The 20884-nt window shown below is 38.8% G+C and overlaps 1 protein-coding gene across 2 annotated transcripts in view; it reads right to left on the bottom strand.

The window, feature by feature from the left end:
* CA8 (carbonic anhydrase 8) overlaps nucleotides 1-7710 on the bottom strand; it is a 60755-nt gene extending 53045 nt beyond the window's left edge. The window contains exons 1-2 of one of the 2 annotated variants that reach the window (XM_060775371.2): nucleotides 7473-7709; nucleotides 4375-4566 (exon numbers count right to left, since the gene is read on the bottom strand). In XM_060775371.2, coding sequence (XP_060631354.2) covers nucleotides 4375-4566; nucleotides 7473-7548 — 268 coding nt within the window. In that variant the 5' untranslated portion in view covers nucleotides 7549-7709. Of the gene's footprint in view, nucleotides 1-4374; nucleotides 4567-7472 lie in introns of both variants that reach the window. The other variant, XM_060775372.2, reaches the window with a different exon arrangement.
* Between the last annotated feature and the right edge of the window lie 13174 nt (nucleotides 7711-20884).

Below are 20884 nucleotides of genomic sequence, written 5' to 3'. Positions count from 1 at the left end.
GTTTGTCATAATGGAAATTGTTGCTTTTACTATGAAGAAAAGATTATGGAAGACTCGTACTTCACCTTCCCCATGTACAACCAAAGTGGGAGCTTTGGGTTAGCAAAAGTTCCTTTTAGCTCAGTAATGTTTACTCTGACTGATAGAATAATTCCAGGACCTCTGCTACAGACTTTTCGTATCATCTGCTCAGTGATCCTTTTAATTACTCAATTATTTGATCCAGAAAGGATGGCAAGCTACCTTATCCATGCCAACATGTCACCACCATGGAAATACAATCACTTCTCCAAAATTGAAGTTCCCTAACTTTAAAATCTTGTAATGCAGTCACCAACAAAATTTTCAGGAACAATGTCTAAATGGCTTTAGCAATGGCTATACTGATCAGAAATAAAGGAAGGGGAAAATCTAATGGAAAGAAAGGAGGCAACCAAACCGCAAATCATGAAAATATGTTTTATGGAGGAGGGGAATATCTCAATAATATGTTTATGTTGAGCTCCTAGAGATTCATTAATAATACAGTTTTTAAATGGGGAAACTTGTTTGAAAACTTGAGAGAGAATGTGTTGAAGTTTTAAGTCATTGCTGCTTTCTACTGAGGAGATATTTTATGGTCTTTGGCAAAATGCCAGTCTTCCTCTATTCCTTTGTAAAATCACTGTGCTTAAAGCAGGCAGTTCATAGCTTTTTCTCCTCTTTGATAGTTCAGGGCAGAATACCAAACTGGCAAAGAAAGAAGGTTTTAAAGATTTACAGAGCTAACACAAAAGTGTCTAACCACCATAAAGGCACCAGATCCTACTGATCTTGGAGACTAACATTGGCAAGGTCTGGCTAGTACTTAGAAAGGGGAACTACCAGGAAATACCAGGAACTGTAGGCTACATTTCAAAAGAAGGCAACAGCAACCAAACTCTGACTACTCCTTACCTAAGAAAATCTTATGCAAGTCATTGGCTCATCATATGTACGTAAGTATCTTGAAGGCACATGTACACACACAATTTATCACAACAAAACCTTCCATGAGTCATAGCTGAATTAATCAGATCCTAATGTCTCATGGATATTCTGATAGTCCTTGAGATTCTATAAAACCCCTCACTGTATTATTATAATCATGCTACTCTTTCAGATAGGGAAGAATCTTCAGAATCTGCATATTTCTACCTTCATCTATACTGTGTAGCATTCTTAGCTGTGAAAAGTTGATGTACAGTTTTAAAAATTGATACTTAAGCCTGTATTAATAATGTATCCTCCTGTAGCAACAGCCACACATATTAATGACTTCGTCTTATATTAGTATTGTTGTTGTTATTATTATTGTTATTATTATTATTATTATTAAATTGCATTCTGAAATATCATTATATGGCAGTGTAGATGGGACTACAATTAAAATACACATATACCAATTAAAAATACAGAATCATTTTATGGTATATAGTGTAGCATCTTTTTTAAAAGCATATACCATATATACTCGAATATATGCCAAAAACTGGGAAGACGTATTGACTCGACTATAAGCCGAGGGTGGGAAATGCAATAGCTACTGGTAAATTTCAAAATAAAAATAGATACCAATAAAATTATATTAATTGAGACATCAGTAGATTAAATGTTTTTAAATATTTACATAAAACTATAATTTGAGATAAATGTGCTTATGTATCCATCCAATCATCACAATAGTTTACTTTAATTATACATTTTTGGAGAAAATGTTGTGTATATATGAATAAGGAAAAGTGGGAAAGCACTGAGAAAGAAGGAGAGGAAGGTGTGCTCTGCATCGAGAGAGGAGGTGAGGAAGGTGAGCTGGGTTGCTGTGTGGAGAGGTGAGGCTTCTGGTAGGAAGGTGTAGGGCTGAAAAGAGGAGTTGCTTAAAAAAACGGCTAAAAAACTAAGCTTATACTTGAGTATGTACAGTATATTAAGAGATTCATAATTTAAAAATTACCAGGGTTGGTTTTTTAAATTTAATTTTAAATACAAACAATGTATATAGCTGTCAAATCTTTTCTGACAGGTCATTCCACAATTTGGAGGCAGCTGATGAAAAAATCCTCTGGTTAATACCTGCCAACCTAGTCCTGGCTGCTTGAAGCAAATGTTCTCCTGGAGAGAGGCCTGAATGTATAGGTGAACCTTTAAGAAAACTGGGCCCAAACCAGGTACAATAAAGGTCAATCCCAATCCTTTTGTCCCTGAAATTAATTGACAACCAGTGGAATGATTTTAATATTGGCGTAATAGGATAATTCCTAGAAAAGATAGTTGTTGGTAAGAAATAATTATTATGTTACCTATAATTGTAGTCTGGCCAGTTGGAAAAGATATATATCCCCTTTGTTTAGTTTAGTCTTAGGTATAGAATGTATGCATGTTTAATGTTCTATGTTATATTATATATATTTTTTGTTTTGGCTTTTGTGTTTGTTTTCTTCAACCCTGGTTGTAGCCTTTACAATTAAAATGTGTGTATTAAGATCAACAGATAGACATCAAGAGAAAGAGAATACAACCCATTCTAGCCAACACCTGCTCCTCTCTCAGATGTCGAGGGCTCCTGAGAAATCTCCCAGCCCCGACCTTTCCTTGGGCTGCCTTGGCTCTAGACCAAGCTGCTTTCTTTCTTCACACAGACATAATTAGCACAAATTCCACAGCTGGGGCAGGGGGTCAGGGGGCTAAGCCCTGATTTTGAAATGGTCAACAAAGTAGCTGTATTAGTCTGTTTCAATATAAAAAGAAGAAAGAAAAAAATATCCTCATGGCAGCTTTGAGATTAAACTATTTATTTCACAATAAGCATTTGTGTGCTACAACATCTGAAAAAGTGGACTGTAGCTTGTGACAGAATCAATCGGTTAGTGAGAAAGATGCTGCAATACTGACACTTTTTCCTTCCCTTTTTAATACTGATTTTGAAATGGCTGTCTCCTTCCAAAAGAGTCACTTCTGGATCATGTATGAAGCAACCTTAAGAAATGCAGGAAGCAAGTTTCCAGTGCAGGATCCACTGACAAATGTTTCCTGCGGACCAGCTGGCCACATACATTGGTGATGCTTGCTTGTTGTCCCCCAGCTGCTTCACAGCATTTAAAGAATTGCCAATAATACGTTAAGGACAAAACATTCTGTGTATTGTTAATTCTGAATGCTAGTGTCACATGTCACAATGCAGCAATAAACTGTGGAATCCTCTACTTCAAAAAATCTAAAAACATAAAGCCAGAACATTTTTGGAAGTTGGTTGTATGCATGAAAACAGGAGACCATGCAAGGCACACTGTAAGTGTTGCCCCTCTTCTGTAGCCAATTTCTTTCAGCACTACGAATTACAACAATTCCGTTGGCTTGGGACCAAGTTTAATCTAGCATTTCCCTAATTAACATGTTGAAAACACAAGAAAGGAATCAGACACACAGTAGCATTTCTGTAATGCTTGAAAGATCAGAGACAAGCACACTTATCTTGAAAGCTTTGAGGATGTTTGTTTTGGTCTGATAACTTGCATCGTCTACAGTTCTGTACCCCGAAGTTTCTAAGGACCTCTTCACATGGCCCTTGCGAGCTGTGCTATTGCATTGGTAATCACTGATGAAAGAGAAGGTATGCGGGCTGGTTCGTAGCACCTCGCGCGCCCTCCTTCCTCCCCTCATCACACGGTGGAGATGGGAGAGGGTGCTTTGGCACCCTTTCCCTCCCCTCATCACATGGGAGAAAGGGCAGCAATGTGCATTGCCCTGCAACCCTTTCTGCCATCACACCGCCAAAAGGGGAGGAAAGTGTGGGTAGCTCCACTGGAATAACTCAAACTACACTTTCCTCCTCGTAGTGGAGGAAAAAGCACCTTTCAACACTTCCCCTCCACTTTGGGAGGAATGTGGGCAGGGTCTGCCATGCACGGTGCATGGCAGGCCCCGTCCTTGTTGTGCATAAAAGTGCAAAACGGGGGAAAAATGCCCCATGTGAAGAGGTCCTTAGAGAGTTGTCCAAGAAAATACAGGTGTGTGTCTTGCTCTACAAGAGGCAATGAGTTTTGAGCCAGGCAATTCTTTGTTCAAATCATACTTTAGCCATTATGTGGCCAAAGGAAACCCCTCTCTCTCTCAACTTCACACTTGACATTTGTAATAACTCTGACTTTATTAGATACTTATGATGTTTATTGAGCAAATTCCTGCATGACAAGGAGTTTGACTAGATGGCCCATGTTGTCTTTTCCAGCTCTGATTCCATGATTCTAATATGTATCTCTGCATATGTGACAATTTTCACAATTCATCATCAGTTTCATTTAGAATGCCAAATCTGGAGATAACCTAAAACAAACAGTAAATAGTAGGAACACATACCTGATTTAGACTTTAAGAGGATCTGAACCGAATGCCCATCATTGATGACCTCACAATCACGGCATACAACGTAGTTTGGCGATAAACTTACTTCCAGGAGCAAAGGATCATATTTGGCTTCTCTTGAGTTCAAATTAATGGGAGATTGGTATTCTCCATTAGCATCTGGAAAAACTAACCCCCACTCTACTCCTGAAAATAAAATTAAACCCAAATGAAATATTTCAGCATTTTCAGATGATCTGAAATTGTGGCTCTTTGAGTTTCTGGACAATTCAGGCAATCTGGGGCCTTTTCACATTACACAATTATAATGCTATGTTTAACTGCCATGGCAAGATAACACGGAACTCTCGGTCAGAGTATTCAGGTTTTTCATGAAACTATAAAACCCAGGATTCCACAGGATGTTGCCATGACATTTGAAGTGCAACATAGTACTATAATTGTGTGGTTTCAAAGGATCCTTGCAGAGAAAAGAGAATCCATCCCTCCTTGCATTCCATTAGTGCAGTGGTTCCCAACTTTTTTTTGACCAGGGACTACTTGAACGGAGACCACTCTCCAACATTGGTACCAAAATGGTTACAAATCAGTTTTTGGTCAACTTTAGATTCAGTTTGGTGTGCTGATTCAGAAAATTGCATTGGATAGATCACATTAGCTCTAGTTTCTGATACAGAACATATGCCATGGTCAAAAACAGAGAAGGAGTGGCAGGCGGTGTGAAAGAAGCAGAAATAAAATGAATAAAATACAATCAATCAATAAATTAAGAGGAAGGATTTCTGTCCTCGCAGCCCACTGGTGGTCCGTTACCCACAGGTTGAGAACCACTGCATTAGTGGAAATATTTTTGTCAGTAGTGGAGGTCTAAAATATCCCTGAACTGGAATAAGTTCAAGAAATTAGTCCACATTTTCCTTGTATGTCTAGTATGTCCCAAACACAGAACAGAGCCAAATTAAGGATCTAATGAGCTGTGACATTAAATGTATTTTTTATGTCCCAAGTGATGGATTTCCTTCCTATGAATATAGTAATTTGAAAGAACATTTTCTCCAGATTATAGGAAGTGATTGAACTACTGTTTCTCTTTGGCATTTTTAATGTTGCTATAGCTCCCCAATTAATGAGCACATACACTAGCAGGTGCTACTTGTATTTTGTAAAATACCCATATTAAATGCAGGCACACTTTTAATATCATATCCAATTTGGTCCATACCAGGAATTTCACTAGAGAAAAGGATTTTTTTTAATGAAAGTACTTCAGTTCTCCAAAAGAAATTAGCATTTCTAAACACCAATCTAACTTTGAGAGAAAATGCCTTCTCAACCGTAAAGATGTAATGTCCTTATTCTAATAAAGATAAACATGGCTTTGCCCATCACTTGTTCCTTCATTCAGTCACTTCCGACGACCTCGTGTACCAGCCCACTCCAGAGCTCCCTGTCGGCCGTCACCACTCCCATCTTCTTCAAGGTCAAGCCAGTCACTTCAAGGATGCCATCTAACCATATTGCCCTTGGTCAGCCCCTCTTCCTTTTTCATTCCATTTTCCCCAGCATCATTGTCTTCTATAAGATTTCCTGTCTTCTCATTATGTGGCCAAAATACTTCATCTTTGCCTCTAATATCCTTCTCTCCCATTAGCAGTCGGGCTTTATTTCCTGAAGTATGGACTGGTTGAATCTTCTCGAGATCCAAGGCACTCTCAGAACTTTCCTCCAACACCACAGTTCAAAAGCATCTATCTTCCTTTGCTCAACTTTCCCTATGGTCCAGCTCTCACATCCATAGGTTACTACGGGGAATACCATTGCTTTTACTATGCGAATCTTCGTTGCCTGTGTGATGTCTCTACTCTAGCCCATCACTAGACCAAATGAAACACCAGAAAGTCCTGAGTATTTTTTTCTGTTCCCCAAAATTCTCCAGTCTGATAAAAAAAAGTTCTTTATTCATGCTTTTCCAATTAACCTGCTAATTTACCATTATCATCTCCTTACCCCTATTTTGGAAAATGAAAAACTTTGATCTTTTCATGATGACAAACCCCAAGTTCATGTTTGCCAAGATGGAGTGAAGGAAACATTATGCCAGTTTAAGATGAGATTATGCTACGTGAAAACAGGAGATTAGTTGGCAAGTGTGAGCAAATATTCTCTCTTTCTAATTGAAAAACTCAGGCAAACTCCAAAGCTTGCTTGCTGCTTTGGGAAGTTGGCCCTAATGTTCTTTCTTACTATAGCCAAGCATTATCTTTCCTTCACACACAAAAATATTATTCAACATTCAGTAAAAAAGGAGAATACTAATATACTTGAGAACTTGCAGATTATCTTCTGAAGGTTAATATGGCCATAATTCAACTTTTCATTTATAGGTGTGCGTGTGTGTATTCTTTTGCAATGGATCAACACACAACCACCTGTAAACTTTGTTTTCTTAGTTCCTTAGTACTACACCAAACACATCATACCCTGCTAAAAAGTGTAGCTCTGTACAGTGCAGTCTTCTTAAGTATCCTGTTTTTGATCCATAAGTGCTTATGTGTCCACCTTATTAAATACAGCATGGGTAATCAAAAATGAGAAGGAATTAGAAATCCCTTTCACTTGTCACAGTCTATGCTCACTATATAGTAAAACAATAACAAAAGTAATCCATCTTCTTTGTGTATAGTCCATAGCTGCTGTCAGAGTTACGATGTTTGAGTTTCAAACACAGAGAAGGAATGTAGAATTTATTTGAGGAGAGGCAACTATTTATATTACTTCTTTGCCTTTCAAAAAAGAGGGGCTTACTGTAGAAACATCATTTTGGTTACAAGGGTTCTCCCTCCTCCTCCTTTAAAACTAAACAGACATCATCCACTTAAAGATTCACTGGTAAACTTAATCTCACGGTGTCTCCTTTTGAGAAAAGTATTCTCCTTTGAAGCACAAAAGCCTGTTGAAATGATACCTGATCCCAGGAGAGCATTATCCAAACGTTTCCCGAATCAATATGTACTTGTTAAGCTTCCTCATTTACACATGATGAAAATGCCACTTTCCTTCAGCTCACAGCCTGAAACCCCCAGTCTCCTTACCTTCTTCATAGCCCCACTCCAGAGTCTCCCCTTTTTCAGGAAAGGGCTCCGATTCTTCGATGTAGCTGTCAGCCATGAGCAAGCACTCCCAGCTCCTTTGGGCACTCAGGGTGTCTCTGTGTGAAACTGTCTCACGGAAGTCTGCTCTCCTTAGACAGAAGAGGGAGGGGGTGTGCCTGTGTGTGCAAGCCAGAGCTAGAGGCTTACTTCACAGACTGACTAGTATGTGACTCTTAGTGACAAGCACATAGCAGAATCAGGCTGTTAGGATTAATCTGGAAATCCTGACACTTTTCTACAGAGTTTCTAGATAATCTTGGGTTGAAGAGGGCACAACTAATGTACCCTTAAAGAAAGCAATGGGAGACACACAAATCAGAGACATAAATGTTCCATATGTTGTGAGATGTGTATATTTTCACACTGAAATAGAAAGGGGGGGCTATTAAACATCTTGGGGGTCTATGTGTGGTGAGCTATGACCTACCTGAACCTAGGTTGATGACATTGTGATAGAAACTGTATCAGCTGTGTAAAGAACAATGCAGTATAATGCAAAAGAGATGCTGAAAGTTATGCTGTAAAGTCATCACAATGATTGTCCTAAAGCACTACCTAAGTGAACTTTCTTGCCTCTCAGGTTGCATCTACACTGTAGAATTAATGTAATTGGATAAGACTTTAACTGCCATGGCTCAGTGCTATCAAATCATGGGAGTTGTAGTTTTACAAGATCTTTTGCCATCTCTGTCAAAACGTGCTGGTGCCTCATCAAACTATAATTCCCTTACATTGAGCCATGGCAGCCAAAGTAGTGTTGAACTACATTAATTCTACAGTGTTGATGCACCCTTAGAAAGCTCAGGATGTTGCGAAGTGTCTACCTATGTGTCTGATCATTTAAGTATTAAAAATCTGGGTTTCAACAGATTTTTTTTATGCCAAATGAGTATCCAGTCCAACACTCTGCCTTGCAAGAACACACAATGAAACCCACCCACCCCCCCGCAAAAAAAAGATGACCATCCACCCCCCAATTACAAACCTCTAAAGAAGGAGACTCCACCACCCTTTGAGGCAAAATATTCCACTGCAGAACAGTTCTTACCATCAGGAAGCTCCTCCTAATGTTTAGGTGGAACCTTTTTTCCTGAAGTTTGAATCCATTGCTCCATGTCCTAGTTCTTCCCATCAGGAAGCTTACCCCCTCCTCAATGAGACATCATTTTATATATTTAAGCATGATTATCATGTCTCTTGGTCAGCTTTCTTTAATCCAAGCTAAACATATGCGGCTCCCAAAGGTCTTAGTTTCAAAACCTTTGATTATTTTAGTCACCCTTCTCTGGACATGTTCTGGCTTGTCCATATCCTTCTTGAATTGTGGTGCCCAGAACTGGACACAGTATTCCAGGTGAGGTCTATGTCAATGGAGTGGTGAATCTGATCTGAGCTGTAGTCTGAATGTTAAAGTTACTGACCAAAGTTAGAAGGCACAAGCATGATTGATGAACATGACAAATGGCATCACCATCCCTTCTAATAAAAATGAACATAGCTGTTTTAGCCAATCTGACAGCAGCGATGAACTCTGTGCGAGTCAGGCTTCCTTCACACAACTCTCAGCTGTAAAACGTATAGAAACATTGCAGATCATATTGGTGAACTTAAGATGGAGACAGATTTTTAGCAATGTTAAGAAACTACGGTAGTATGTACGACAGGTTAAGGTTATTTGTACACTTACAGTTCTTTAATTGCAGTGATGGCGCAAAGAAGATGGCAGAATACACCAAAGTCTTAGAAATGTCAACACAAGCCACTTTATACAAGACCTTTGTTGTTTGTTCTTTGAACAATGAATGAAACAATGTAATACCATGAACTGTGTCAAAATGCTTCGACTTATGTGACCTGTTCCAAGCCAAGAGGTTAGCCTTCTTTCTCCATTCATTTCCTCCATGTACCAGGACAGGATGTTATAATCCCCGAGGATCACATTTTGTTCAAAAATCCACAAAAGTTGCAACTGCAATGCAGGCATTCTATACACTGTTAGCAATAAAGTTCTACATCTACATGTCACCTGACACATTTTTTAAAAATCCTAAATAATCCATTGTTTTTGTTTTGTTTTTGTTTTTTGTCATCAGGATTGTTTGTTTGCTTCTTTGGTTTAGTTCTGGTTTCTTGTTTCAGCCGTTGGAACATGAATGGCCAGTGACTCCACCACTGCAAAGCTAGCCAATCCATGCTAGGTTTTGTCTCTACATCTCCCAATGGGAACTTTGCTGGTGCTGGATAGTCCCTTTTATTGGGGGGGGGGGGGTGTTGAAAGAGTTAAACCATTTCCCCCCCCCCCTTTTTTCCTATTATTCCCCCCACCCATGTTGCCATCGTGGAGACAACACTCATTTATGATATAGGAAAGGGGGAAGGGGAAATAACACGTGGAAACAGGGGAAATGGTTTTCCTCCTTCAACTCCCCCCTCCCCCACATAATAGACTATCCTTTTCTATCTAGGTCCCCTTTTGGAATTGACCCAAATAATGGAACAGTACCAAGAGCACTGGTAAAATCTAAAGTGAATTAACGGATCTTATGTCAGTGGATCTACCACTCAATTCTGCACAATAATTTTCATTGGGATTTAAAACAAATAGTGCACAAGTCACATTGTGCAATAGAGTTCCTCATATGAAACAAAGGGGATTTGTGCAGATTTTGTAATCCTAGTGCATGAGGGTTAAGAAAATATGTGCCTAACACCAAGTTTGCCCCAAGAGTGCTAAGTGTGTGCAACCAAATACATCCTTTGGGGGAAAAATATATAAAGTTGCATCTTATAATTGGAACTTATTATAGCAAAATTGATAATATTTCTCATTCTTGCTGAGACAGAACTTAGAGGAAATATTCTTGTATTGCTTCTGCTTATTGCCTCCTCAACTATTTTCTTCCTTCCAATCACTCACCATCCGGGCCAAGTTAATACATTGTGTTGCCCGACACAGAAAAATTGTCCCTGATTGCATCAAGTTGCAAAGAACTGTAAGCTGACCAAATTATTTTGGCCCTTGTTTTCATTTTTTGGGCACTTCAAAATAGCCATGTAAGATGACTATCTCATGATAGTGCTGGACTTACTCTGTATTTAGGTTCTTGTGGGGTTTTTTGGGCTATAGAGCCATGTTCTAGAGGCATTTCTCCTGACGTTTCGCCTGCATCTATGGCAAGCATCCTCAGAGGTAGTGACCTCACTACCTCTGAGGATGCTTGCCATAGATGCGGCGAAACGTCAGGAGAAATGCCTCTAGAACATGGCTCTATAGCACGAAAAAACCCACAAGAACCTAATGATTCCAGCAATGAAAGCCTTCGACATTTCTTTGGTTGGTTCTACACTGCAGAATGAATGCAGTTTGACACCACTTTATCCACCGCAGCTCAATGCAATCGAATTCTAGGGTTTGTAGTTTAGTGAGGCACCAGCACTCTTTGGCAGAGAAGGCTAAAGATTCCATAGCATTAAGATATAGCAGTTAAAGTAATGTCAAACTGTGTTCATTCTACAATATAAATAAACCATATCATTCCTATTATCCCTCGATGTGCCTTTTTGTCCTCTAGGTGCTTCACTTGTGTGGATACTTGCGGTTATTACCATCATTGTCATCATCATAATCAGTGGACGATGAGATGGGACAGCACTGTAAGGAAATATGGAGTTGAAAAATAGTCTGGTATTCCCTTATCAAGTTATTTAGTTATTTCTTTCCAGAACTTCTCTTTTAAAGGAGAAAAATGTCATTGATTCTCTGGACCACCATCACTTGGCTGCAAGTATTCAGACATACTGTCTTAGATGTGGTATAACTGATGAATACACGCACAAGTAGTACCTGGGTCCTAGGGTTCACAAACCATATTATAACAGGAAACCCCTCAGAACTAAAATGACTAAAACAATTTAATTTTTCTGTTTCTAAAACATTTAGTAGAAGAAATGATAGGCAAAGTCCATTGTGAAAGGGAAACAAGATCCTGGTGAAAATAAAAATGTGGATGAGGAGATGAAGGAAATGAAATGGCAGAATTCCTACAATAATGTTATGCTTCTGGAGAAAGGAAGCAAGACCAGAAACTCATGGGGAGCCAACATAAAAATGACCTGAATTAGATTTTCAGAACAAAACTGCAGTCATAAGGTACTGAAAGATCATTGTCCTAATCTTAATCAAGTTGAAGGCCCAATGAGATTCCTGAAAGAATTAGAGAGACTAATCAGGTCATGCTGAAACACAAAACCAGAGGCCGGAGCAATGCCCACAAAAGCATAGTTCTCATATAAATGCAGTTTGGTACCACTTTTAACTGCCATGAATCCTTAGAGCTTAGTTTTGCAAGTCTTTAGTTTCCTCTGTCAAAGTTTGCTGGTACATCACAAAATTCCAAATCCCAGGATTCCATAGTATTTAGTCAGCAGTTAAAAGTGGTACCATACTGCATTAATTCTATTGTGTATATCCACCAAAACAGAGATTGGAGGCACAGATGCTCCCTTTCACACCTTTACTAGTAGCTTGCCTGATGTTGAAAGAGGGAAACTCAGCCAGGAACACTTCCCTCTGCCATGTCTCCAGGTAGAAAGCTAATTGATCCCCACCAAAGCCAAGGATCAAAGGGATGGAGGAGACCAAGGAAATGGACTATGTACATGCACAATCTCTAAAAGGGCCATCCCTGCCCGATGAATAAATCATATTCACTTTTCCACTCACTAGGAAAAGTCTCACCTGGAACAGTTAGTTAGGAGCACTATTTGGATGGGAGGCCACCAAAAAATATCAGATGCTATGGCCTATATTTCAAAGGGAGGTCATGGCAAACCAACTCTGAGCACTCCTCGCCTAAGTAAAACCAATGAAATTCACGAGGTCATTGTAAGCCAACAGAGGACATGAAGGCAGAAACACACAGCTTTACAAAGAATCTGTTCCCTGTGGAAATGAAAATAGAAGCAGTTTGTTGATATGGATCAACACAGCTGCATACATTTATGGTCTCTTCTCGGAAACCTGGCTGTGGGGTGTTGTCATGAGTGCCTACACTCTCCTGGGAAAGTGGATGTGTGATTTAAAATCCAAAAGAGGCAAGGAGGATTGATCCTTCTTTCAGCCAGCACTATCTATGCAAAGTGAGGAGATTGTTTTTTGTTGCGCTAATAGCTTAATGTGTGTTTTCAAGGGATGTTGATGGCTGAAATATGGTCACTTAAATCCACATTAATGGCTTTTAATGACTGGTAGCTAACAGTACTGGGCACTCCCAAACTGCTTGAGAGGGATCTGGGGAGAAACTCTTGTCAATTTTGAATGCTGAAAAGTGGATGAAGCAGGGTTTTTAAAAGAAGAAGAAGAAGAAATAACTAGCTGTCAGGAGAAAACCTGGGAAGTTCCTAGAGTGTATTTGCTTTCACAGGCCAGGAACTGACACTGCTTGAATAGCTAATGCTTTGCTGTTGGAAACTTGCCTGCCCTCTCTACACTCATCACGTATTTGTAAATAAATAGATACTAATATGACACAATAGGTTTCCAGTATTTTCTACTTATAAGGAAACCAAACGTGTGAAAAGTTCCTGCTCGGAAATTCCTTATTGTTATATGCCTTCAAGCCAACTTTGATTCATGTCAACTTTGATTCTTAAGGTGCATCTACACTTTAAAATGAATGCAGTTTGACACCACTTTAATTGCCATGGATTAATGCTATGGAATCCTGGAAGTTGTAGTTTGGTGAGGTTCTGGCACTCTTTGGCGGAGAAGGCTAAAGACCTTGTAAAACTAAACTTTCATGATTCCAAAAATACACATGTCTATTATTTGACCTCAAGTATTGGGGCTCTGTTATTGGTGTGTTCTTTCAAAACATTTTGACTTATCACAACCCTATAGTGTACTTATTATGACATTTTCTTTGCAAGATTTGTTCAGAGGGAGTTTGCTGTGACCTTCGTCTTAGGCTGAGAGAGTGTGATTTGCCCAAGGTTACCCGGTGGGTTCCCATGATAGAGCTAGGATTTGAATCTGATCTCTACAAATATTCCAGGGTTGAATAAAAATTATTGTAAAAAAAGCTTTTCAAAAGTGTTTTAACCAATTTTGGAGGGTTGGTTCTTATTACTCCAAACATACACCTCATGCTCTAGAATATTTTATAACCGTAATCTCACATTGTGAGATTTCCTCAGTTGTGCTTACACTTAACTAAAAAGGACTTCTGCACTATTGATGTGTGTAAGAGTGTGACTTGCATTAATATAATTGTTTTTGTTTCAATACCCAGCAAATGTTCAGTACAAGAAAAAAAAAGCCAAGTTACAAAGGAATCACTCACCTTCACCCAACAAAGCTGCGTTGTGATTGTGAAGGGAACTTGGCTGAGATGTGCTTTAGTCAAACAGTTGCAGTCGAGAACACAAACCACATTGCCTGGAAATAATGTCATTGTAACAAAGAACATGTTGATGAACGTCAATGTACATTAAATGGGGATAAAAGGAAACATGTATGCATGAGGTGTCTGGGACTTCTGCAAGGGAAAACAAGATGAAATTTAGTGATATTGTTAGCAGAAAGATAAAAGACTGGTATCCAATAACAATCACATCCTAGCCCCATTATCAATCAATAATAGCAGTTCTCTAGGGTTTCTGTGGGCATATTAAATTAGATTTCCACTTGTGGCCTTTAACCTGGTTAGATTTAGGGGTGCCCAAAGAAGTGTGTGTGTGTTCAAGAGAAACCTTACTGTCCATTACTTAATCTCTATAAACATGTCCATTACTTCATCTCCATAAATTAGGGCATGCGTGTTCATAAAGGCAATTATAGGATATTTTCCTCTGCACAAATATAAAATACAAAAATACAATCCTCCAGATGTTGGCTGGAAATGCCATCAGCCCTAGCTAGTACAGCCAATGGTGAGGAATTGTGGGAACTCAGAATCAATGGGATATATTTCACACCGTGGAAAGGGTTTTGTTCCTTCTTACTGGCATCAATGATTGTCTATGTAAATGAGTTGTTTAAAGAGGTAGTCTAGTTCAACAGATCAGTGGCAATGAAAAGTCATCTACATTCCCAAAACTGGTAATTTCAAGGAGTTGGACAAAATGGGCTAATTGGAGATACCCACTTAGGAGAGTGAATGGGTAGCAATCTAGATGATGAACTGCAACACCCATCAACCCTAACCAACATAGACAGTAGAAAAGGCTGATAGAAGTTGGAGTCCAATTTCCAAAAGATCACACATTTCCCATTGTTTAGGATTCCACTTACTACTGTCTCTTTATCATGCCCCTATTATCCTTGCTTTCTTTTGAAAGGAAAAATTGTTGCATGCCAATATCTTAAACTGATTCTCTTTACTGTCTTTGTAGATATCAGTCATGAAGATGAAAATATTGTTAATCTTGTATCTGATCAGACTTTACTGGAATGGCTGTGTTGTTAATTTATATATGTCCTGGTATATGCTCACCAAAGCTTTCAACCTATCCAACCTCATGACTATTCAGCTTGTTTCAATGATATCTGTGTTCCTGCATAGATGAAAATTAAAAAGTTAATTTTAAAAGTACAGTAATTCTTTGCCATGAAGACTAAGATGAAACTGTCATAATTTGGACATATTATGAAAAAAAATGTCTCAATAGAAAATACACAGGTGGTTGGCAAAGTAAAGGGCAGTAGAAGAAAGAAGCTACACCACTTAATTTAATGACACAGTGACTTGAAGGTCTCCCATTCAGAGGGCCACCACAAATCCAAGTGGGCTTGGCAGCAGTTAACAAGTAGTTCTATTCCTGTGGTCTTTCAGTAATTCTTCACCATTGAAAGTAATTTTTTTAATATAAGTAATTAATTATTTTTCGGAGCCCCCCAGTGGTGCAATGGGTTAAAGCGCAGAGCTGCTGAGCTTGTTGACCGAAAGGTCGCAGGTTCAAATCCAGGGAGCGGCGTGAGCTTCCGCTGTCAGCCCCAACTGCAGTTCGAAAACATGCAAATCATGTTTGCCAACCACCTGTGAGTAGATCAATAGGAATCACTCCGGCGGGAAGGTACGCTCCATGCAGTCATGCCGGCCACATGATCTTGGAGGTGTCTATGGACAACGCCGGCTCTTCAGCTTAGAAATGAAGATGAGCACTACACCTCAGAGTCAGACAAAACTGGACTTAATGTCAGGGGGCAACCTTTACCTTTTACCTACCGGTAATTATTTTTCAGTTTCTCAAAAGTAATGAAATTGTTACTTTTCATTAATTAACAAAAACACGGTTTAATTCTAGAAACTACTAATTTGTGCTACAAACCCGGATCTTTGGAAGCCATAAACAGCACTTTGAATTATGACCAGAAATGCCTCTGTAGGCAGTAGAACTATAATAACAAAGTGTTTTGTACTCTAATTACTATATTCAGTTAGCAATCTAGATGTAACTATTTGTACTGACTCTTTGTGCCAGCTCTTTGAAGTGTCTGAACACAGTTTAAAAGCATCCTTACTATCTTCATTATAGTAATTCAAACAGAAAACACAGTATTTAGGATGTATTTCACCATGGCCTGATGTAATGTCTCCAGGAACAGTAGAATTAACACAATGGCTCTTACTGCACAAAGGCATTCCTGGCCACTGCAGAAACACATGCCTTCCGATTCATAGCTGAATTCAAGAGTAGTTCTAAAGTGCAAGCCTTTTTCTTTGTGGAAAATATAAATCCCATTCAGCATGAACTAAAGCTCTATCACTTATCTGCTTTTATTGAGTACAACCTGGTTGCATGTTTAGCTAGGATCAATATTTTGCACCCTATAAGAGAAAGGCAATGACAAACTTCTGAAAAAAATATTGCCAGGAAAACCCTGTGATAGGTTCACATCAGGGTCACCAGAGGCAGGAAACAATTTGAAGGCACACAACAACGATGTTGCATAGAGAATTTCAGCATAGCCCTTTCTATATCTTTATGTTCTTGAGGTGACTGAGAGATTCAGATCAAAATTATTGTTAGCGGCACATGAACTCTGGATGAATTAAATAGATTTTTTATTTCTATAAAAACTTTTCAGACTGCAGGTATTACCCCAAATCATGTTTGTACAGAAGTAAGAGGAGGAGGGAGGGAAGAATGGGGAAAAATGATACCATTATTAGTCTACCAGACATTACTGACTTGAGATGTGAGGCATCAGTGCCTTGGATTCTATTCAAGAAAGAAGGAATTCATAAGGTGGCATATTTGAAGTGGTGTCACTTTTTGTAATTATGCTAAAATGATTCTATGCCAGTTTCAATCAGACTTTGATATTACAGGTTGAATACCCCTTATCTGAAATGCATAGAACGAGAAGTGTTTAAGGTTTTAGATTTTTTGTAAAGTTTTGGAATACTTTATTTGCATATATATACTTAATGAGATATAATGCAGAGGAAACCTAGGTCAAAATATGAAATTCATTTATGATTCATATGCACCTTATACAAATAGCCTTAAGCTTATTTTATACACAATATTTTTAATAATTTTATGCATGAAACAAAGCTTGTGTACATTGAATCTTCAGAAAGCAAAGGTGTCACTATCTCAGTCATGCATGTGAATAAACGGCTTGGGTCCAGGCTATTTGTCCAACCGCATCACTCTATCTCGTTGCAGTGCAGTCAGTGGAGGAGACCCTGCTCTTGGTCCCATCCTCGTCTCAAGCTCAGCTGGTGGGAATGAGAAAGGGGGTCTTCTCTGTGATCGCTCTCCATCTCTGGAATCCCTTCCCTAAAGAAATGAAAACAGCCCCCACTCTTCATGCCTTTAAGAAACTTTTGAAGATGCACTTATGCACTTTAGCATATGGAGAGGAGGAAGACTCTCCAGAATGCTGGCAAACCCATTTGCATTATATGTTGGCTATAATAAATTTTTAATAAACACCTGTGTTAGCCATTTCAATTGCAATTCATGTTTTAACAATTTTTAATTATATATATACACACACTCACACACACATGTCCTAGTTTATTGTCTGATTGGTTTATTGCTACCTAGTCCCCATTTCAACATTTAATTCTTTCATTATAAGTTTACTGTTATTATTGTGCAGTATTTTATATTATTCCTGCTGTTGTTTGTTACTTTATAGGGCATGGGATGTTTCCCTGTTTTTGAATTGTAAACTGCCCTGAGTCCTTTTTGTGAGAGAGGTGCAGTCTAGAAATAAAGTGTTATTATTATTGTTAATATTTGGATATTGAGTATCAATAGGAGCATAGTGTCTAGACCTAGGGAAGTAATGCTACCCCTCTATTCCGCCTTGGTTAGACCACACCTGAAATGTTGTGTCCAATTCTGGGCACCACAATTGAAGAGAGATATTGACAAGCTGGAATGTGTCCAGAGGAGGGCGACTAAAATGACCAAGGGTCTGGAGAACAAGCCCTATGAGGAGCGGCTTAAGGAGCTGGGCATGTTTAGCCTGAAGAAGAGAAGGCTGAGAGGAGACATGATAGCCATGTATAAATATGTGAGAGGAAGTCACAGGGAGGAGGGAGCAAGCTTGTTTTCTGCTTCCCTGGAGACTAGGATGCAGAACAATGGCTTCAAACTACAAGAAAGGAGATTACATCTGAACATGAGGAAGAACTTCCTGACTGTGAGAGCCGTTCAGCAGTGGAACTCTCTGCCCCGGAGTGTGGTAGAGGCTCCCTCTTTGGAAGCTTTTAAACAGAGCTCGATGGCCATCTGTCAGGGGTGCTTTGAATGAGGTCTCTTCCAACTCTATGATTCTATGATTCTATGAGTATTTTGGGTTTCAGAAATCCAGATAAGGAATGTTAAACCACAACCACCACCATTGGTTTTTATTTTCCCCAGGCAGTAAAATGTTTATATAATCTTAGAACATAATAAGAACTGGACTGATTAAAAATATATATTTCTCACATTTTCATTCCATTTTTACAATTCTTCGCTGTGGTCATTGTTACTTCTTCTATTGTACGTCTTTATTTAATTCCTTCCTTCCTTCAAAGAAAAGTACATAAAAACTGCTTGAACAGCTTCTGTGTAATTCTACTCCTCTTGTATTTTGATTATGTTAACTACCTTCGTTCCATACTTTCAATGCTTGCCATACATTCCTAAAGAAGAGCAAGTCAGTAGTTGTTCAACTGAGGGTGACTTTCTGCTGTCATAACCACACTTAGCAATGAAATGTAGTTCTATCAGGTTTACTGGCTTTTCTGCCACACTTAACAGTGAATACAAAGGAAGCATTCATGCCAGTATACACATGATCTAGAAAGTCTAATGGCATTAGACCAGCTCAGTGAAGCATTAAATGATTTGGGGGAGGGGGGAGATTGAGGGAAGAGGAAGAGAAATCATCTACAGTCTAAGGGGTATTTGCAAGACTTCCCTGAAATCACAGACGAAATGAATTGGAGACTGTTTAATTGTTACTTACATTTATATTCCATCTCGCATCTAGTGAAATCAGAGCAGTTGTCCCCTTTCCCCACATATTCTCACAATAACATTGTAAGATAAGTCATAAAGTAACTGGCTGAAGGTCATCTACCAAATTTAATTGCTCAGTGGGGGCTTTAAACCTAGATCTCCCAAGTTTGAGCCCAACAATGGAGACCACTACACCATGTTACCTTTTCTTTCAAGTCCACAATATGTTTCAAATTATGTTATTTATTACTTGTGTTATATTAGAAACATATTCCTCCACATCTTTGTATATATGTCATTAAATATTCACATAATCATTGCCTGTCATCTCCATTCAGTTTCTTCTTGCCATACTTTTCCAAGAATGCTAAAAGTTGGCAACTTGAGGGATATCCTTTCATTCCAAACATGGCACCAGAATCAGATGGTTATAATAGCTCCACTATTAGTGCCCGTGGCTTTATGATATCCACTTTTACAGTTGACGCTTTATCATATTTTAAAAATGAAAACCTATGTGTGTCTTCGGGGCTTGTGATGTTCCTTTCAAGATCAGCTGCTTAGCTGTAAGTAATAAAATGCATGGAGTGCATCCTGTTCTGTAAATGCCAATGGATGTTACCCTCCAGCTCTGGCTCTGACTTTAAATTTGAAATGAATCTTGCACTTTCACTTGGCTCTGTCTAGGAATGATTTTATACAATTCCCCCACACTCAGCACTTAATCTTTCAGCCATGATACTGTTTTTAAAATGTGCACCATGATAGCAATGTCTTCTCTGATGTTTGTTGTTGATTTATTTTATTGTGTGCATTTTAATCTGTAGTTTTGGGCTTGTCCCTTGTAAGCCACCCCGAGTCCCTTCGGGGACATGGTGGTGGGGTATAAAAATAAAGTTGTTGTTAATATTTATTTATTATTTATTAATTTACTATATTTGTATACTCCCCTTCTCAGCCCGCAAGCAACTCAAGGCAGTTTACAGAGGCAACAATTCAATGCCCAACAACACCATAAAAACATTTAAAGCATTTAAAAACATTAACATATAATATAAAACCATAATAAGATCAATAAGACATAAATAATGATGTCATGTATTATTATTATTATTATTATTATTATTATTATTATTATTATTATTTACGACATCAGATGGGGCTGAATTTGGGGGCTTATGCTAGTTCCATTCCCTCTTGCCATGGATGCTGATGGCTCCCATCCCATGATGCACAGCTACTTCCAGCAGGCCTCCATGGTAAAAGGGAAGGGGAACCAGGCTTCCCATGTTTCATAGAGATCAACAGGGGGAAGCCAAGTAAGGTAAGGGAGAAGCAGGTCAATGCAGCGGGTGGGGTGATGGATCCCCCCCATTCCAGCTAGGCACTGCCAGATGCACCACAATATGTGGTGATTTCAGCAGCAAATGGGATGAGGTTCCCAGTCAGTTATGACTTTGGTAAAGGAGCACACACGGTGGCCAATAAGGAATGTAAGGGAAATAATGGCTAATCTGTTGGCTAAAAATTAGGAATCTCAAAAAAAAGTGTTCTGCCTTAATTTTACTAGTGTAGTAGTAACAACCCTTGTGAGTTTGTATCAACAGATGTTCCATTGTTTGAAAGTAACTGGGGCCCCTTCTACACAGCCCTTAAATTTTGAGGGGAAAAGTCGGATAAAAAGGGGGGGGGGGTAGATGACGCACACTGAAAATGAATGCTAGATCATGGGATGGCGTGAAAAACATGTAACGAAAAGGTTCACTTAAAATCTGTGCTACGGAGCACTGTATATCCCTCCACTCAAAAAAAAAAAAAAGCACATGAGTTCTTTGTGATATGCTGGTGTAGACTACTCCAGTGTTTATCTTCATTTTATAATC

Source organism: Anolis sagrei, chromosome 4 (assembly GCF_037176765.1).
Source record: "Anolis sagrei isolate rAnoSag1 chromosome 4, rAnoSag1.mat, whole genome shotgun sequence".
NCBI lineage: Eukaryota > Metazoa > Chordata > Lepidosauria > Squamata > Dactyloidae > Anolis > Anolis sagrei.
This window is presented reverse-complemented; position numbering and strand designations above follow the sequence as displayed.